General features: G+C 50.6%; 5 protein-coding genes across 5 annotated transcripts; 4 read left to right on the plus strand and 1 right to left on the minus strand.

The window, feature by feature from the left end:
* Positions 1 to 166: 166 nt before the first annotated feature.
* On the plus strand, positions 167 to 1,015 carry VTN00DRAFT_9178 (uncharacterized protein; the record flags this gene model as incomplete). The annotated part of the gene is made up of 6 exons (XM_069436109.1): positions 167 to 225; positions 282 to 392; positions 445 to 461; positions 517 to 662; positions 732 to 812; positions 884 to 1,015. The coding sequence occupies 6 exons, from the start codon at positions 167 to 169 to the stop codon at positions 1,013 to 1,015; spliced, it is 546 nt and encodes a 181-aa protein (XP_069284763.1).
* A 1,412-nt stretch (positions 1,016 to 2,427) lies between these two features.
* VTN00DRAFT_9179 (uncharacterized protein) lies at positions 2,428 to 8,842 on the plus strand (the record flags this gene model as incomplete). The annotated part of the gene is made up of 3 exons (XM_069436110.1): positions 2,428 to 2,590; positions 2,717 to 8,543; positions 8,599 to 8,842. 3 exons carry the CDS (start codon positions 2,428 to 2,430, stop codon positions 8,840 to 8,842), a joined length of 6,234 nt encoding a protein of 2,077 aa, XP_069284764.1.
* Positions 8,843 to 9,825: 983 nt separating this feature from the next.
* VTN00DRAFT_9180 (uncharacterized protein) lies at positions 9,826 to 11,577 on the plus strand (the record flags this gene model as incomplete). Its single annotated transcript, XM_069436112.1, has 1 exon — positions 9,826 to 11,577. The coding sequence occupies one exon, from the start codon at positions 9,826 to 9,828 to the stop codon at positions 11,575 to 11,577; it is 1,752 nt and encodes a 583-aa protein (XP_069284765.1).
* A 3,774-nt stretch (positions 11,578 to 15,351) lies between these two features.
* VTN00DRAFT_9181 (uncharacterized protein) lies at positions 15,352 to 16,574 on the plus strand (the record flags this gene model as incomplete). Its single annotated transcript, XM_069436113.1, has 3 exons — positions 15,352 to 15,555; positions 15,652 to 15,749; positions 15,830 to 16,574. The coding sequence occupies 3 exons, from the start codon at positions 15,352 to 15,354 to the stop codon at positions 16,572 to 16,574; spliced, it is 1,047 nt and encodes a 348-aa protein (XP_069284766.1).
* Positions 16,575 to 18,392: 1,818 nt separating this feature from the next.
* Positions 18,393 to 18,770, minus strand: VTN00DRAFT_9182 (uncharacterized protein; the record flags this gene model as incomplete). Its single annotated transcript, XM_069436114.1, has 1 exon — positions 18,393 to 18,770. The coding sequence occupies one exon, from the start codon at positions 18,768 to 18,770 to the stop codon at positions 18,393 to 18,395; it is 378 nt and encodes a 125-aa protein (XP_069284767.1).
* Positions 18,771 to 18,903: the final 133 nt, after the last annotated feature.

The raw sequence follows: 18,903 nt of genomic DNA on the forward strand, positions 1-18,903 counted from the left end.
TTTTGTGAGCACTGTCAACGTGGGTTAATGGTGCGGCTTATACCATCTGGCGGCTTATGTCGTTGCGCGGCTTGAAAGGAGACGGCACCATCCTTGGGTTCAGGGAACCAACCATCTACTACACATAATCCGTGGGAGAAGCACAAACCACTCAGAAATAGGCAATATGCTTTCAATACTGCGAAAGGCACGACTCAAAGACAAAGAGATGAGAATACTTATGCTGTATGTGCTTCATACAGCTCAGGAAATGCCTGATTCCCTTGCTGATGCCCAGATAGAGGCCTTGACAATGCTGGTAAAACAACCATTGTGAAGCGAATCATGAAGGAAGATGTCACCACTGTCAGCCCAACACTTGGCTTTATCATCAAGACTATTGATTTCCAGGGGTAAGAAATCAAATCTTGATGGCCCGCAGGCGACCTAACTGACGGTGAACAGATACAAATTGAACATTTGTAAGAATGACCGGATATTTTCTTTGCCAGAACCACGCTCATCCGTCAACTCCAGGGGATGTCGGAGGCCAAAAAACCCTCCGAGCATATTGGAGAAACTATTTCGAGAAGACAGATGCTTTAATCTGGGTTGTCGATGCGACAGATCGTCTTAGAATCGATGACTGTCGCGAAGAGTTGGCAGGTCTGCTGCTCGAAGAGGTAGCCGCAAAACCCCTCCGCACCGCCACTCTGGATATTTTTGGTTCCTAGCGGCTGATACAGTTTTAGCGCCTTATGGGAGCGAGCCTCCTTGTGTTCTTGAACAAAACAGATGTCGAGGGCTGCATGACGGAGGACGAGATTTGTGAGGTGCGATTAAAGTTTTTCTGGCCCCTCAATACAGGGAATTGTCAGTCATGGAACTCACAATCACAATGCAGGGCCTCCGGCTCAATGCGATTAAGACCCACAAGTGGACAATACTTCCGTGCAGCGCCATGACGGGAAAGAACCTGAACGAGGGCTTAGAATGGGTTGTACAGGATGCGAAAGACAGGCTCTTTCTTTACTAAAGCTACAGCACTCCCCAGAAAGCGGTCACATTTCAAATCATGTCAGCGTCTCAGCCCAGCTATGGGTTTAACGAACAGCCGATGCTAATATATATTTGAGATTACGTGCTTAATTTCTCGAGAGAAAAGAGCGGACTACAGAAATGTGGTGTAGAAATTACCTAATAGGCATGGAACGAACTAATAAATTTTTGGACCAGCTAAATGTGCCCCTTTCTTCATCTACAAGATTTGCTGGCATACCAAGTCAACATGACATCATCCAAATTAAAGGTATCAACGTCCTATGGGCCAACCCCAAATCTCCATAGTCTCAGAAGGCATTAAGGAATGTCCTCTAAGATTTACACTTGTAAACCAGTGACTATATATCACAAAACAGTTGCAAACATTCGGACCGAACACTCTCTCGATTACATTAAATTGGGGGACTGAAGTGGGAAGAAGTTCGTTCCTGGTTCGAATAAAAACTGCCATAAACTGCGTGGAATAGAGTTTTCAAGGACGCTACATAGTCTGCTGAGAAAAGCTTTCTCGTGGTAGGGGAAGGGGTATGGGATGTTTTCTCAATGTTGTACGTGGAGAAATCCTATCAAAGAGTTGAGGATAACGATTTTCCAACTTGACGACGCTCCCGGTAAGACAGACTGTTGTCTCGTCAGAGGCATAGAGTTCGCCAGTAGAATACTGTAGGTCCACGTCTCAGACGTCAGTTGCAACAACTTCAAATAACAGTGTGATGTGTTCGCGGTCACGGGTTCTCGGCTCGAAGTTGTGCAGTACGCGCGTGTGCAGGGACGGGATAGAGACTCACACACTGCGCAGCGGTTCGGATTTTTCCACCATATTATTCTCTTCCCAGCTCGACTTCCCGGTCGTCCGTGGCTTGCAGACGAGATGTGCGGAACGGAAAGCAGCTGAACTCCACCGAAATGATAGATGTCTATAAATAAACCACTGAAAACAAATAAAATAAACTTCCATTCGGGCAGCGAAAACCTGCCATTCAACACGGCCCCAAGTAAATATATGATGGGAATACAAACCGATTCCCAGGATAATAATTAGTTAGACAATCATGGAGATGAATGGAGATGACAGAAAGCTGTCGACATCAATCGTAGAAAAGGAGAAGTCGGGCAGCAAGTCGGCCTCAGGAACCCCAACGCGCGGTGGGGCCCAATGATGAGCAGGCTCTGCTCAGTGCTGAAAATAAATGTACGTACAAGTAGCCTCCGGATCCACCGCGAGCACATCGTCCAGGGTCAGAGCCGCGATCCCAAGAGAGTCGACGGACTGGGAGAGCGCAGCAGAGCCCCAAGAACCATCAAGACTCGAGAGGTGCCGTGGGAGCGCCCCCCTTGTTTCTGTCCTGAACCCCACCCCTCCGCGCCCCGGTTTGTGTGATGACCATGGCTCCCGCAACGGACGGTGACGGCGCGGAGGATGTCAACGACTTTCTCCTCCGTATCCGTGAACTCGGTGACAAGCGAGACAAGGAAGACGAGGAACGTGCCAGGAAGCTGGAGGAGGAGATTCTGCAGGGCCGGAAGGAAAGGCAGGCGAGAAGAGCTGGTAAGATCTCTCCTCACCCCTCCGTTCTCCAAACCGCAGTTATCCGTTGCCCCGGACTCAAGCCAGAGTCACGGAGATAATCGACTTGGGCTAATTCTCTTCTTGGTGTTAAATACAATAATACAGAGCGAGCTCGGTCCATCTCACCCACCAAAGATTCGCCCCTAGCTGAGCTGCCTCCTACGCGTGTCTCGCTTGGCCAGCACTCGATCGACCCTCCAGAAACCCTTCTACCCTCCTCCCAGATATCTGAGCCGGATCTCAGCTCCAATACCACTCCTAAACCTGAAGAACCCGCCAGTGCTGCTGAAGACAAACTGGCAACACCCACATCAAGAGACGGCTCTCAGAGCGCGTCTCCCGCTTGGATGGATAGATCCGCCAGAAGCAGAAGCGGGACTTTGTCCTGGCAACAACGCCCGACTTCGAGGGATCTTGGCGGCAAGCCAAGCTGGCCTCTACCGTCTCAGACGCAGGAAGGCAGTCCGAAGCTCAACTCTACCGGTTCAGGGGACGATACGGACCTGTCTCGGAGCCAGGTTGCTGAATCGTCTGCTTCGAAGGATCCCTCTTGGTTCCACCAGACGCCAGACCTGGGGGCAGGCTCACCAGCCCTTCGAAGGAATCAGGAGGAAACCATGTCCGATACATCGTCTATTACTGGCAACATGAACCGGCCTGGCTCGAGTCAGGAATCTACAACAGAGCCAGAAAAACTAACTGGCCAGGAACTGGGAGACGACAGGTCGCGTTCCCCATCGAGAGCAAGTTCAACCCTCGGGAACAGCACCTTAAGTAATCGGTACTCGAGCACGTCTTCAGTGACAACTGGACTAGGATCTCCCATTCCTCTAACAAGTGCCCAAAAGCTCGAACCTCGAAAGGTGGAATCGCCAATTCCAAGTCAGGATCAATCACCTTCAGCATCCCCTACTCAACGTCGCATGTCTCCTGAGCGCCCAGTATCACCGACCAAAGGCCTCGGCGGCTTCGTCCAAAGTGCAATGATGAAACGTTCGGATAGTGTCTCGAAGCGATGGAGTGCTCAAGCCATACCTGGGCTAAATCGTGGCAATATTGTTACAAATCGCGGTGGCACCGGGTCTTCTAGTTTAGATGACCTGAGTCCCGTTACTAGAGATTCTAAACCTGCCCGTGAAGGCTCAACTCTCTCAACCTCCCGCCCCGGTTCTAGCCATAGCGAGGCAACGATTGTCCATAATACAAAGGGAACTGAACATCCAGGAACTTCTGAGGGTCCTAGTAGTACAATTGAGTTAACCTCAGATGAAGGCTCCGTCAAGCCGTCACTCCCATCCCGCTCTAGAGCTGGGAGCTCTCTGAGCAAAGCTGATCTTAACATTGATACTCAATCCCCAACGAGCCCATACCCATCCAAAACCATGGATCCAAAGCGGTGGAGCCCCACTAAAGCCACTTGGCTCGAAAGTGCACTGAATCGACCCGAATCGAAAAGACCGCAACAGCCGTCTTGGATGCGAGATCTGAACAAGACCAGGCAATCCAGGGGTAGTGTGGATCTAGGAAAACCGGGCAGTTTTAAAGAAGTTACTCCAGTGGGGCTGATGCGCTCATCACCCCCAGGAAGCCATTACAAGAAACCAAGTGTGAGCGGCCTCTCAGACACGGTGACTAGCGGCCCCGGGGAAGCAGATAAATCCAAAGAGTCGGGACCAAAACCAGTCCCGGGCGATAAAAGTATCGACGCGTCAAAAATAGGCAACGTGTCAACAATAGGGACCGATGCCGATCCTTCTTCCTCACCAAAGGAGAAAGATATGCAACAGATCACCAAACCAAATGCTACTGAGGATGGCTCGACTCCCACCAGGCGTTCGCCACCTGCACTCTCCCCAAAGCCGAATTCGATACTGTCAAGTTCATCGACTTCAAGTTCCATCTCACCCAAGCCAAAGCCACAGTCTCCTGTGATGCAAAAGCAACAGTCTCCTGTGATAGATTTCCGAGCGAACCTTAGGCGGCGGGAGGTCACCAACGATAATGCACCTAAGGAAGAAGAGCAACCGGAATTCAAAAACGTCTTTGGAAGGTTAAAGAAGGCGGAGACAAAGAACTATGTTGCTCCAGATCAGCTCAAGGAGAACATTTTGAGAGGAAAAGCAGCGCTTAATTCGACTGGCGGCCCAAACAGATCTCAGAAGGTTGATGATTTAAAAGAAAGTATCTTGAAGCAAAGAGAGGCTATCAAGGCTGGCGGAGGTTCTGCGAGATACGACCTTCCTGTGAAGCCAGAAGCGCCCATTCCCGAAGCAATTTTGAGGAGAAAAAATTTGTCCAGGTCGGACAGTGTCCAAAGCGGCAACTCTACTCCAACTTTGTCTTCTCCATCGCTGTCCTCTCCGCAAGACAGGTCACCCTCCAAACAATCGTTCTCCTTCAAACAGGACAACGAGAATAGCGGGGATCGAGAGGCTTTGCCGAGGTCACCATTGAAACAATCTTTCTCCTCGGAACAAGACACTAAGGATAGTGGGGATCGAGAGTCTCCGCAGAGGTCACCACTGAAACAATCATTCTCTTCGAAACAGGAAAATGAGGATCCCGGAGATCGCGAGTCTTTGCAAGCCGCATCGACGGCAGACATTAACAGTGTGACGGATACTGAAGCTCCCGCTGCGGGTGCTGATTCTTCCAAACAAAATACGGGAGACCAAGACCATGGTGACGGTTCCGGGGTCAAGTCAGAAGATGTAGATGCGGAAGCAAAGGAGAAGGAGTCGCATGAGGAGATTACCCAACCGGTTCGTGCCTCGCCACCGAGGAATGACGCGGGAGCCGCGAGGGTGGCTGCTGCAACTAAAGGGCTAGCTACTAAGGGAACACTTGCAGACAGAGTAAATCCTGCCTTAGCGGGCCTTTTGTCCCGCGGACCTCCAGCTGTGGGCGGAGGAGCAAACAGACCGAGCGTGACAACCACATCATGGGGATCTATTTCGAAGCCTTCTCACCAGTCTACAAACTCAACTTCACCCCCGGCTTTGATGCATGTTACTAAGACTCGCGCCAAAGGTCCTAAGAGAAGGTTGCCTAAGACCATTTCAACCACAACTACATCTCCTGTTAAAGAGGCCGCCACATCCCCTGTCAAGGACGTTATGTCTTCTGTCAAGGATGCTATGTCTCCTGTCAAGGATGCTATGTCTCCTGTCAAGGACGTTTCATCTCCTGTCAAGGATGCTATGTCTCCTGTCAAGGACGTTTCATCTCCTGTCAAGGACGTTTCATCTCCTGTCAAGGACGTCATGTCTCCCATTAAAGAGGCCATTGCATCTCCTGTGAACGAGGTTGTTACATCTCCCATTAGGGATATTGCATATCCCACTAGAGAGGATGCAACATCTTCTGTTAAAAATGATGTTGCATCTCTGAAAGAGGTTGTTACATCGCCTGTTAAGGAGGAGGATGCTTCTCCCATTAAAGAGGATGCTACGTCTCCTGTTAAAGAGGATGTTACATCTCCCATTAAGGAGACCGCCATATCTCCTATTGATAACACTACGTCTCCTGTCAAAGAAAATGCTATGTCTCCTGTTAAAGAGGATGTTGCATCTCCTGTTAAAGAGGATGTTGCATCTCCTGTTAAAGAGGATGTTGCATCTCCTGTTAAAGAGGATGTTATATCACCTGTGAAAGAGGTTGTCACATCTCCTGTTAAGGAGGTCGCCATGTCTCCCGTTAAAGAGGATATTGTGTCACCTGTTAAAGAGGACCGACCTGTCTCCTCAAACGCCATGTCTCGGTCGTCGGAGCCCACGATGCAGGAACCTAATCCTGTATCTCCAGCTGACGTCGTAAACAAAGATGTTCTGACTTCCCCGTTGGGCTCCCCTTCGTCAGCATATTCTGCATCGCTGAAGGCCTCTGAGGTTCCCCAGTCTCCATGGATAGCTGAAAAGATAGTGGATGCCAGGCCGAATTCTGCTATATCTAGGAAATCCCTAGAGTCGAAAAGGTCCTTGTTTGAAGCTTCCCCCAGCAGCGTTCAACAGGAGGCGGAGAAAAATGAAGGCGGTTGGACAGCGGAAAAGACGATAGACGCCAGTCCGAAACCTACTGTATCCGAAAAGTCCACAGATCTGACGAAGTCCTTATTTGAGACTTCCACCAGCAATGTTCCACGGGAAGCAGGAAAAGATGGAGGCGTTTCGACAGCAGAAAAGACAGTAGATACGACGCTGAAACCTGCCGCGTCCGAAAAGTTCTCCGAGGTGCATGAGTCTCCATCGACAGAGGAAAAGACAATGGATGCCAACCCGAAACCTACTGTAACCAAAAGTTTCCTCGAGTTAAAAAAGTCCATATTCGAGGCTTCCACAACCGACATCCCGCAGGAGGCAGAAAAAAATGAATCGAAACCTGCTGTATCCGAGAGATTCTCCGAGAGGCCTAAGTCTCCATCGACAGGGGAAAAGATAGTGGACACTAGGCCGAAACCTGCTGTATCTGGAAGGTCTCTAGACTTTAAACAGTCTTTATTTGAGGCTTCCACCAATAGCGTTCCACAGCAGGTGGGAAAAAATGAAACCAGCAAGTTTCCTGGACGCTTGTCTGGACGACCTTTTGATGCTGAGAGACAATTTCCTCTGAGGCCCAATGTTACTCAGCGTGAGGTTGGAGATAAGGAGGATATCGCTTCTACTGGACGCCCGGTTCCTCCGCCCAAATCCATGGGACTGCCATCCTATTCATTTCCACCACGTCCTACACCTAACCCGAAAGACAGCGATCCGCAAAAGTCCTCCCCGCCGAAGCCAGTCATTGGCCTAGGTATCGGGGCGGATTTATTGGAGCTGAAGCAACGGTCGCAGCAGGAGAAGGCTCTGCCGTCCCCGCCAGTTCCTCCCAAGAAATATGACATATCCCTGAATACATCGATTGACGACCCGGCTAGAAGACCGTCCTTGACATCGCCTGTCCCACGGACGACAGAGTCAACACAGGCAATCTCGGGTTTCTTTGACTCATTCCCCAAGTCTAGTGACAGGGTGGATATTGACCCTCAACTCATCCTGACGGCGAAAACAGGCCCCTCAAAGATCAGGACACTGAAGAAGCAGATTTGGGAGATAACCGATGACGGAAAGAAACAAGATCTCCCTGTTAATCAAGAATACATCCTATACGAAGGCAGCATGTATCTGTGTGTTCACGTCTTTGAATCAGATGGTGGTAATAAATCGGAAGTCCACCTCTGGTGTGGAGATGATGTTAGCGATGCGGCGATAGAGGACGCTCAGGTCTTCGCTCGAAAAATAGCAAGGGAGAATAGCAGTAAGCTTGAGGTCGTGAGGCAAGGAAAGGAGACAGCGAATTTCATCCAGGCTCTCGGGGGAATCATAATCACACGTCGTGGATCCAGTTCTTCGAGCTCGTCTGCTTTGTACATGCTATGCGGGCGAAGGCATCTGGGTCAGATTGCTTTCGACGAGGTTGATTTCTCCAGGCGAAGTCTGTGTTCCGGTTATCCATTTGTTATATCCGCCAAATTTGGTAAACTGTATTTGTGGAAGGGAAGGGGCAGTGGTGCTGATGAGGTCGGCGGCGCTCGATTGATCGGGATGGATGTCGGTCTGACGGGAGAAATCGAAGAAGTCAATGAAGGGGAGGAACCTGAGAGCTTCTTCGAAGTCTTTCCTGACTACAAGGAGACGATGACCTACCAGTTTTCAGATCATTGGCAGCTGAAGCCAAACTACGAGAAGTACTGTTGCAGACTTCTCCGTGTCGACCATGAGCTCGGCCAACAACACCAAAACGCGCAACGAACTGGTTTCTGGAACCGGAGCCGACGGGGGTCATCCTCTCCCGTCACTCGACCGAACGACACGGTTCAGGAGATCAATCCTTTCTGCCAGAAGGATATCGGACCGAAATGCATCTATATCCTCGATACCTTCTTCGAGCTTTATGTGTAAGTCTCAGGTTTCGTACGTTGGCTGCAAAACTCTGACCTTCCATTCCAATAGGATCGTTGGCGAACAAGCGTCATCCCGATCTGCCGAGTTCGCGTCCGCACTGGTCTTCGCGCATGAATACGGAATTCTGGCTGCTTCCCTGCAGGATCGTCCGTTCATTCCCAAGAGTTTCGTGGCGTTGGGTGGTGTTCCAGATGAATGCAAGGTCGCCTTCAGGAAATGGGATAAGCGGGCCCGTCAGACACCACCTAAGGTTCTCCCACTCAATGCTGCCATTCAGGCTATCCGGTCTTGATAACAGGCGAGAGCTTCGGTTGGATACTGTTTCTCTCCGGTCTTTTTCTTTTTCTGCTAGTACATACTTCGGTTGTACATGATCACGGCCATAATTTTACCAGGTGGTGTATAGTTTGAGCAAAGGGGGCGTACCGTGCTTGGAGTTCCGGCCGACATCGGCTCCACTTGTGTAGGGTTTGTATATCCCGAACTGGCGGGCTTTGCATTACAGGACAGGATGGGGTGGATTGGATGGTTACTATTGCATTTGAGGAGGCTACCGAGTCTTTCTCGACTCTCTCCATTGATTTCTTTCTCTCTCTTTGTGTTGTGTATACTTAGACATAGTGCATTATTGCCACAGGATGGTTCATCTATGCGAACTGCTAACATGCATCAGGGTTGATATTGGTCTCTGTCTTCAGGTTAAACAATCAAAAGATTCGAACTTGTTGCATTGGATGTCGACGCGCAGAGAAGGCGGAGCCTAATCTGTGATTAGTAGAGTATTTCCAGGCATGTAGATGACATAAATTATTCACTGGTAATTTGTTTAGATGTGGGAGAGCAGAGGCAAAAGAGCGTCGACGATGATCGAAGATCGTTATCTCCAGCTGCCACGAGTCGCAGGTCCTGCCGGGAAAAAAAAAGACCACCACGAGATGCAGCCAGATGAACTGCCACAAGAAGGCTACATATAACCCTCTGTTATCATAATAATTCCTCTCAGCATGTGGATGGCCGTTTGTTGGAATCTCGTCCCGCGCAGCTTCTCGGCGGGGCACATCGGCGGCTTCTGGACCGTTGCCGGCTCTACTTATCTCCAAACTCCTTCTACACCCGATGTCGCCATCTTTTTCTTTTCATCATCCGCTTTCCTCTCCATCGCACCCTGTGCGCCTCCGCCGCGCTGCCTCTGTGATCGTCTGTGAAGACTCGTCCTCCGCCATGTCCTGATCCAAGCTGCCTGATCATCGCGCTGCTTCTCTGATCGCATCCACCATGGACCCCACCATCACGCGCGAGCTCTCGCGGCTCGACCCCGCCGTACCCTTTCGTGCCTCCACCTCGCACATACATTTCACCTGGGCTAAGACATTTTTCTCGCGCCCAGAGCTCTACATCCGCCCGCGTTCTGTGGAAGAGATCCAGAAGGTTGTCACGCTTGCACGCCGATGCCGTCGGCGCATCGTCACCGTGGGAAGTGGTCATTCTCCCTCGGACTTGACCTGCACCTCTTCCTGGATCGTGAACCTTGATGACTTCAACCGCATCTTGAACGTGTCGCCCGATGGCGTTGTCACTGTTGAAGCTGGTATCCGGCTGAGGGACCTGGGGGTGGAGCTAGAGAAGCATGGCCTGACGCTCTCGAATTTGGGTAGTATCGACAGCCAGTCCATCGCAGGTGTCATCGCGACAGCGACGCATGGTAGCTCTCTCAAGCACGGACTGCTGTCTGAATGTATCCTGTCTCTCACTTTGACGCTCGCGAATGGCCAGACGGTGCGCTGTAGCGCGACCAACAACCCGTCGCTCTTCCGCGCTGCTCTAGTCTCGCTTGGGGCCCTGGGTATCGTCACCGAGGTGACTTTCCAGGCGGAGCCGTCGTTCCGGATCGCCTGGCGACAATCAATGCGTCCATTGTCGAGTGTGTTATCGGAGTGGTCCTCTGGTCTCTGGACGTCCCACGAGTTCGTCCGAGTGTGGTGGCTACCGTATCTGAAGAGGGCGATCGTTTGGCATGCAGACAAAACCGACCTTCCACTTCAGCCACCGCCTGAGACTTTCTATGGCAGGACGCTAGGGTACCATATCTACCATAATCTCCTCGCACTGTCCAACTACTTCCCCCGGATCCTGCCGTGGGTAGAATGGTTTGTCTTTGGCATGCAGTACGGATTTAAGATGGAAGCTGGTGTTATGGAAGCTGTGGAGACGGCTCGCAAGGGTCTGCTGATGAATTGCTTGTACTCTCAGTTCGTCAATGAATGGGCGCTGCCTCTGGAGAAGGGCCCGGAGGCGATCACCCGTCTGTCAGCCTGGCTCCATGGAGACGAGGAGACAGCCCGGATACCGTTCAGCTCTAAGGGAGTCTGGGTGCATTGCCCTATTGAAGTGCGAGTCTCGGACACTACGCTGACCAAATCCCCCCGCCCCTACCTCGACCCTACCTGTCGCGATGGGCCAACTCTCTACCTCAACGCGACCCTCTACCGTCCGTATCATCGCGATCCGCCGTGCTTAGACAGGTACTACGAGGCGTTCGAATGGCTCATGCGGGACATGGGGGCGCGACCCCACTGGGCCAAGAACTTCAGCGCGGCGACGGGGCGCAGGGAGTTGTACGACATGTACAGCGCTGATATGGACGAATGGCTGAAGGTGCGGAACGAAGTCGACCCCGACGGCATGTTTGTGGGCGAGTGGCACAGGAGAAACCTCCCGTTGCCCATCCCCGGCGGAGAGAAAGCGGATCCAAGAGGCGGGCCGCAAGTTCTCCCGCTCGAGGAGCGTGAGAAGTCTCGCTGCAAGTTTGCGCTGCCTGGAGCTGGCGACGGGTTGGAGTGGATCGGAGATAAACGCTGGCAGCTGACATCTGAAGGTCAGATTCCGTCATCCAGCGGCGAAAAAGAAAAGGACTACCCGGCCACGACATCCGCCCCCAGCCCTCCAATGACTGCAACTAGCGAGGAAAGTTTCGACTTGATGGTTCAGGGTGAGGCGAGTATCGTCCTTCCAGCCGCGCATGCTTGAAAAGTAAGGCACCTTAGCGGTTGGCGATTACGTAGCGTGGCTATCGCTATGTCGACAGTCATCTGGTGATACTCGACGCTAGATTATCACCTCGTGCATGCTATGATTTATCTATATATGTACATCATGCTTCACAGTCAGTCTGCCCGATGGTGCTCGCTGTGGCTGTCCTGGACGCAGTCATCCATCTCGACGAAGTTGAAAATGTTCGCCAATTCCTTTTCTTTTTCTTTGCTAAACTGAGTCCTGGACTGCACTTATCGGGCATTGAGAACCGTGAGTGAGCAAAACTGTTGTTGTCATCCTCCACACGATGCCATCCCTCAGGAGTAAAAAAAAAGGAGGTTACTGGCCACCTATATTTGGGAGCCAGTGACAGATGATAAAACCTACCTATCCTGAAACGGTTGAAGGTCGCGTAGTTTTGGCGCCAGTACATAGTTTGGTCACACCATGCTATTCTCAGTGTATATGGTTGCCCCGGATCCCGGATCACCTTCAAGACGTCCACGTCTTCCCTTCCATCCTCTGTATCTGATCCCCACAATGGGTTGAAGCCTTTGATGCCCATCGTATTGTTTCCGGTCTTTAGGTCCTGTTATCGAGGGCGTACGAAACACTATGACACGTGCTTATGCTGTGCTCGCCCCGATATCTGTAGGTGCGGTATATCGAGTCCCAGACTGAATCCAATGAAGAACAGCAGCGAAAAAGGCTGCCAAAGAAGAGAGAAAGAGAATGCAGGAGACCCACATCCAGTCGCCGTGTCACTTCGGTTCACGCCGTAACCACACTCTCGCCGGCAGTAGGGGCAGCGACAACGGTATTACTCGCATACACTTGCATAGGATCCTCAAACAGATGGCTGCTGACCGCCCAGGTATACTCTGTACATGCGCACCTAACCATTAGCAAAGAAATACCCTTGCGAAATCACCTTGCCCCAATACGATATCCCCCAAGCAGACCCCTTACACACATCCATGCTTTAGATCCCGGGGGGTCAGATTCCGCTGACAAGGGTGTAGCCCCCCCCCCCCCCTGGTCTATTGCCTTGCCCTTCCCTGTCCAATATAATGCCTTAATTATCACGCACTGATTTAACGTACGGCATGCACGTTGTTGCAGGGGAGGGTGAGCCTTCGACCAAGACCAATCCGATCACTTCTCCTCCCCCCCTCTTCACTCTCGTGATACCAAAAGGACATCCTCCATCAATTACCCAGTTGAGATAAAAGTCGAATGCGTGAGAGCGTCCATAGGTCAGAGATATGATGGCGCAGCCACCGATTGCCGTGGACCAGTTGCTGAGCACTGTCTTGTCTGGGCATCAACGCCTACCCACAAGGATGCCCTGCTAACTGGCTCTTTTTATCAATCTTCGCGCCTGAATCACGTTCTCGTGTGTCCTCGTGGACACGAGAATACACGATCTGCTCCATCGGGCACGGGGTTTCAAACAGCAGCTAGACGAACGAGGGTCGAAAGGATCTCGTTTTGGAGACGATGTATCAACGACAACTACACCGGGTTTAGCTGCCCACTGTGGCGCATCTTAGTGGGAAGAGGCGGAAAAGGGAAGGAGATGGGGGAAAATGGAAAGGTTGCAGTTCTTAGGTTCCGGGTAAAGTCCTGCATGGCGTTATTTCTTGGTACTATTCTTCTGTTGTATCTGGAAAGCCACCGAGATCGAATCTGAGATGAAGCAGGCATGGACCGTTGCGAAAGGAAGAAGGGGAGAAATAGGAGAGAAATGAGAGGGCCATTCTAAAAACAACGCGCAGGTGCACCGCCGTGTACCTGGTACACGGGTCTCGCTCCAGCTCGTCCCTTTCCCTTGGGTTCCAACGACATAAAAGTGCAAGGAAGATAAGGCGATGGGACTCTGGACGGAGACAGAGACTCGCGGAAACTATGCCCAAGGGTCAGCCAGCGAAACAAGTCGTAGAGATTCAGTGAATGTACAAACCCCGAACCGCCAATGGCATGCCCTGTCTGTTCTGGCAGTTTCAGATGTATGGATAGGGTACTTTCAAAACCATCTTATTTCCTGAAGGCGTCCAGGCTGCCGTATGGTGAACGTTGTGGCTCAGTTAACCGGCTGTCATTGGCAACGATGGTGTCGAGGCCTGCTAACCCTTGTCGCTTTCCCCCCTATCAGCTAGATGGAGTCTCCTTCCCACCCCCTTCCACGTCACGGCTTCGCCCCATCCGGCAGCCTGACCGCGCATGCGAACGTCGAGCAATGATGTGCGTTGAGATGCAGGCAGCTCGCGGGAATTAATGCGTAGAGACCTCTCTACCTTCTGGCCTGAGGGGTCTCCTATATCACCAGATGTCATGATGTCCTCCGGGAGGAGGGAATAGGGTTACCGTGTCATGTGATGAGCACACCCCTCTCCAGCCAGCCTTGTCCTTCGAACGTCCTGTTTGCTACCCTCGTCCATATCCGAGTCGACCCGAGATGGTCATCAGCCGCTTTGTGCATATTTAGCACTGCATAGGGGGTTGCATCGCCCCCATTGGGGCCTTGGGATGACGTCCTGGCCTGTTGCAGCCAATGTTGAATTGACGGGGACGGCATCGCGACAGTTATCATTCTTGCCGACTTCACTTCGGCAAAAAAAGGCCACATTATCACGCCTTTTTTTCGCATCGTTTTTGACTCCTGTGAGCCTTATACTTGGCTGAACTCGATTTAGGACCAGAGGCAATTGGCTTAAGATCAGCGGCAAGGCTCGTTTACTTGCAGAGATCCGGGTGTGAGCGTTGCGGACACAACCGATCGCTGCGAGAAAGCTCATAATAAGAATCAATGCGCATGCTCATTTGAGCGGAAGTTTACATCCGCCCTTCCGTCTGTCCAATTGACTGATGAGTGCCCGATAGAACTAGGCCTATTTTCGCTATCTGTTGGCCTCCAGGGCTCTCGCTCTCCCCTTGCTCGCCTCTGTTTTGGCGCGAGATCAAATACAACCATGAACCCAGACGGACGACTCGAGACCTCATTTGTCGGGCTGGAAGATGTTCTGCCTCTTCTGCCAATCTTCCATCTTGCAGTTTATGAGGGTCCGTGACCCGGGTGCAGATCCTAATCCACTGCCACCAACAGAGACTATACTGGCATCGTCAGAACAGGCGCCAGTGGCAGAGCAAATGGAAAGTCATGAGGAACTTGATGACCGTGTTACAGAGTACTTGCTGCCCAAATCGGTCGATCCTGTCCATTCAACCAGTGCCAGCATGCCGGTTCCTCCCCTGCAGTCCTTCAACATCCTGTTTCCTTCACGGTTCGGACCGTCACCGGAGCTCGTTCTTCTATATGCATGCCAGCAAATTCGCGCAAGGGTTTCAGCGCTTGATGGACTTACGACAGGGCCACCAATTCCTTGGAGACTAAGTTCGCGTACCTGTTACTGCCACCAAGCATAGCGGGGGGGGGCCCGACAACGGGGTCGAAAAGCAACGCCGGGCATTATTGTGATGGGAATTGCTTTTCATGCCATAATAGTATACGGGAGCCGCCAATCGAGGCGGGGCAGGATCTGGACGCACTTATGTGGGGAGCTCAACGGACCCAGATTCTCTCTTATGTATGTAAGGTTCTTGGGGCCCTTCCTATTCTATCTCCCTCTCTCGCCCCGCTCTCCCAACCTTCCAACTCTCAGCGGGTATAAATCGTCAGTCATCGTTTTCCTGTCACTGAGGCATCGCCCACTTGCTTCAATACTAACCTTCCATTTTCTTCCATTTAAATGCGTCCACAAGACCCTAATGTCCCGGCAGCCCAAGCTCTGTCCTAAGTCACAAATTCCGGGGTTTTCGGACGGTGTCTCCGATCTTGGTACAGTGGTGCCGCTGTCAGGCTTTGAAGCATCTCAAGCGCCCGCAGAAGCGAAGAGGCACCATCGGATCTTCCGTGTCAAGAGAAAACATGTTCTGAAGGCCTGTGATCGTTGTAGAGTAAAGAAGACAAAGGTCTGTTGTCTCTTTAATACTCTGCTTCCATCCGCTTTGTCTTATTTTCTTCTCAACTGGGAGGAACTGACCGGCTGAATTCTCAATGCGGATCAGTGTGATGGTAACCAACCCTGCAACCGCTGTTCGGCATATAATCATCCATGTCTCTTCCGGGAGAGAAAGGCCACGCAGACGAAGGTTTATTCGAGAGGGTGAGAATCCTTCCTCCAAAGCAAAGCAAAGCCTGTTAAGAGATGTTGACCAGACGTCGTCTTTGCGTGTGAATTTGCAGTTTCGTCGAAATGCTCGAGTCCCACCATTCCTTGGTAGTCAAGGCGCTGCAGAAGTTATATAAGCACTGCATAAACAAAGAGGGTTTCCCCGGCGAACCTCTTGTCGAAGTGGCAGACGGCCACCCGCTGACGCATGCGATCCTGGACCGGTTAGGGTTGATCAAGCAGGCGGAGGAATGTCCAGATGAGCCGGAGGAAAATCTTGCAGAATCCTTACAATATTTTCGACATCTGTCGACCTCGACGGACTGCAGCGACACGATGGATCCGTCTTCAGAACCCGTCAGTCCTTCGAACCAGACTCCTCCGAATTTCGAACCCTCCGGTTCAGCGACTGCGAACGACGGTAACTGGCGATGGGGCCTCCAGTCACCACAGCAGGAGCAGTATTACGCTTATCCAAAATACGACTTCTCAGAGATGATTCTGCGACCAGAGCCCGCAATTGTTGGATCAGCGACGGAAATCTCATACCACGAGCCGGTTCCGTTTGTTCATTCCGGCCAACACAACGACGATGATATATATGCTTCACGTAACAACAGTGTTAACGAGATTCCTAGAAAAGGCCGCGTTCAGACCTCTCCCATAATGGCATGGCCTGGTTCCTACCAAAGTGTAGCCGGGCCTCCTGTCGATATATTCAGCGGATATGAATTTCCAGTCCAGGAACAGCAGCAGCAGCCCTCTTACCCTGTTCCAAATACTTTCCCACGCAGCAACTGGACATTTCCCTCTGTATAGCCATTTCATCTTCAGCAACAACGAAAATAGGTAGCATTTATTTTGCGAATTTTCTGCTTTTTGCATTCGCTGAGATAAGGAGACTAGGTATAGGTACATGTGACTAGCATATGCGCAAGCGTCATCCAAAAGATCTTTTTGTTTCTATCATACGCGATTGGTTAGCAAAGAGAAAAAGAAGGGCTTTCGACAAAAGGGGATCAGATTAGGTCATGTCATGCAATGGTCCTGGATTTGGGCGTTTTTCTTTTTCTATTTTCTCCCTCTTCATCCGTTTACTACAGTTCTTCCATTTGTGAATTTCCTCCCAAGCATCGCAAGTGGAATGTATTGTGGACCTGTAGAGCGATACATAACTCAGCCTGTCGCTGTCATATACAGTACATCTGTGAACTGAGCCCCTCGCTTTAGTCGAAAATTCATAAATATTTTCCCTTCATGCTCTTTTCTATTCTCTCGCTCGCAATTGTCATTTCATCATCGTCAATATGGAATGGAGCATGGAAGGCCAGGTTACTACTTACTACAAGGTCAAGGAAAAGTAGGTCTCGCGCGGAGACACGGGTCCGTGGGCAAGTGATCGATCCCATTTGCTTTGCTTTAGGGCATGTTTCCACGGCACACCGTTTCCGTTTTTCTCCCTTCCTTATGCAACCGTGTCCACGCATTAGACTACCTAACCTACTGGTTCGACTACTGCTACTACTCGCCCTGTTTCTGCTTACCTAGTGACTAGGCTGTATCCCAGTCCTTCTAGTCTCCTATTCTTGAGATTTATGCTGTCTGAGGAATGGTCGACTCATGAGCTAAGCCTCGAGTTACGTTGGGAGTACAGTATCAGAAAAGGTAGTATTGGGAGAATGGTCAGCTGGGTGTGAGGCGTTTGTGCGTAACATGGTGTGAAAGCATGAAGAAAGAAAGAGATTGTTTGATATCCCCCCCTCAAAGGCAGATCAAGACAATCGACAACGTTCTATGGAGCTATTTGGACATGACATGTTACCACTAAAGGTATTTACCTATTCATATTCATTCACTTTCAGCCAGGTAATAACATCTTTGAAGGGAATAAAGTCCCCCGACGCCCCTCCAAGGACTCTCAGCACTCAACCATCTGGCAAGACAAAATATTGAAAGAATGATTAGGGCTCCAGGGATACCTATAGTAGCACGCGTTTTCCTTCCTAATCGGGTAGGGACAATGAAATGGATCTCCCAATCGTGCTGTGGTGGAATTTAAAGATTCCTCCTCGTTGTTATCTCGACTCCAGTCCTTTCTAACCATTTCGTCGCCCTCTTTTTAAGTTGTACCTGAGTCCAGACGTTGGGCTAGTAGTAGCAAGATGCCTTGAGCTTGTAGGAACCCTAGTCGTGCAGGCACCGTACGTATTTCTTGAAATATTGAACAGAATGAGCAGTACGAATTCACAGACAAGGATTTAGTACTACATCTGGGAGAGAATCGACGATCTCAACTGTCAATCTCTGGAGCTGGAACGCCATTCTCACCTGCCAGTTTCCGCTTAGACGGAGGTAGATATGTCACGGAAGCTCAAGCAAGAAAATCTCACCAGTTTTTTCCGATTATAAAGCATTTTCGTCTTGCTCTCTTCCCCTCTCTTACAGGATGATACAAGCAGGAAGTGAGAAATACGGGAGACACTATGCCATTTACTTGGACAAACAATGTTTTATAAAGATACTTGGATTTGCTACTATTTTAGATGTCATCTACTTTTTCACTCTCGGCCAGAAAATGTTTCTCCTTTAAAAAGGCTCCTGGTCGTTCCCGAGAAATCATTATTCGTCGTCAATATTTCAGATAGTACCTTCTATTTGTTCACCCTCAGTCAACTGAAGGAAAATTTTCTTGGTACCCTCCAAGACTTTCATTATCCGTCGTCGATTCAGCAACGCATCCGAGTTCTTAAGCAGGCTTTCAATTTTCAAAAAGAGATATTGCCAGTCTATCTCTCTGGTTCCAATCTCTTCAACTTCAAATATGAGATCCTTGGGGAACCGAGAGCGCCAGTACGAGTCCGGTATCTCCCAGCCGAGAGCAGCAATCGTGTTCCTGATAGCCTTGTGATCGAGATAATCCAGAAATAGGAGCTTCACATCAAGAGCCACGGTAAAGATTACATTCGACTCATTGCGGGAGGCGACACGGGACCATCTTCTGGTCTTCCACCTCATGCCTTCTCGGGAGCCTCCTCTTCTAAAGCCAACGTTCAGAAGGCTTCGGACTCCCGAAATCTTGACAGGATTCATTAACCAGTGGATATGCTTGAACTGACGTATGTACAGCCACCTGTGTTTGTCTGTTTTC

This window comes from Thermoascus crustaceus (genome assembly GCF_041956765.1).
Source record: "Thermoascus crustaceus strain CBS 181.67 unplaced genomic scaffold VTN00scaffold_7, whole genome shotgun sequence".
Lineage (NCBI taxonomy): Eukaryota > Fungi > Ascomycota > Eurotiomycetes > Eurotiales > Thermoascaceae > Thermoascus > Thermoascus crustaceus.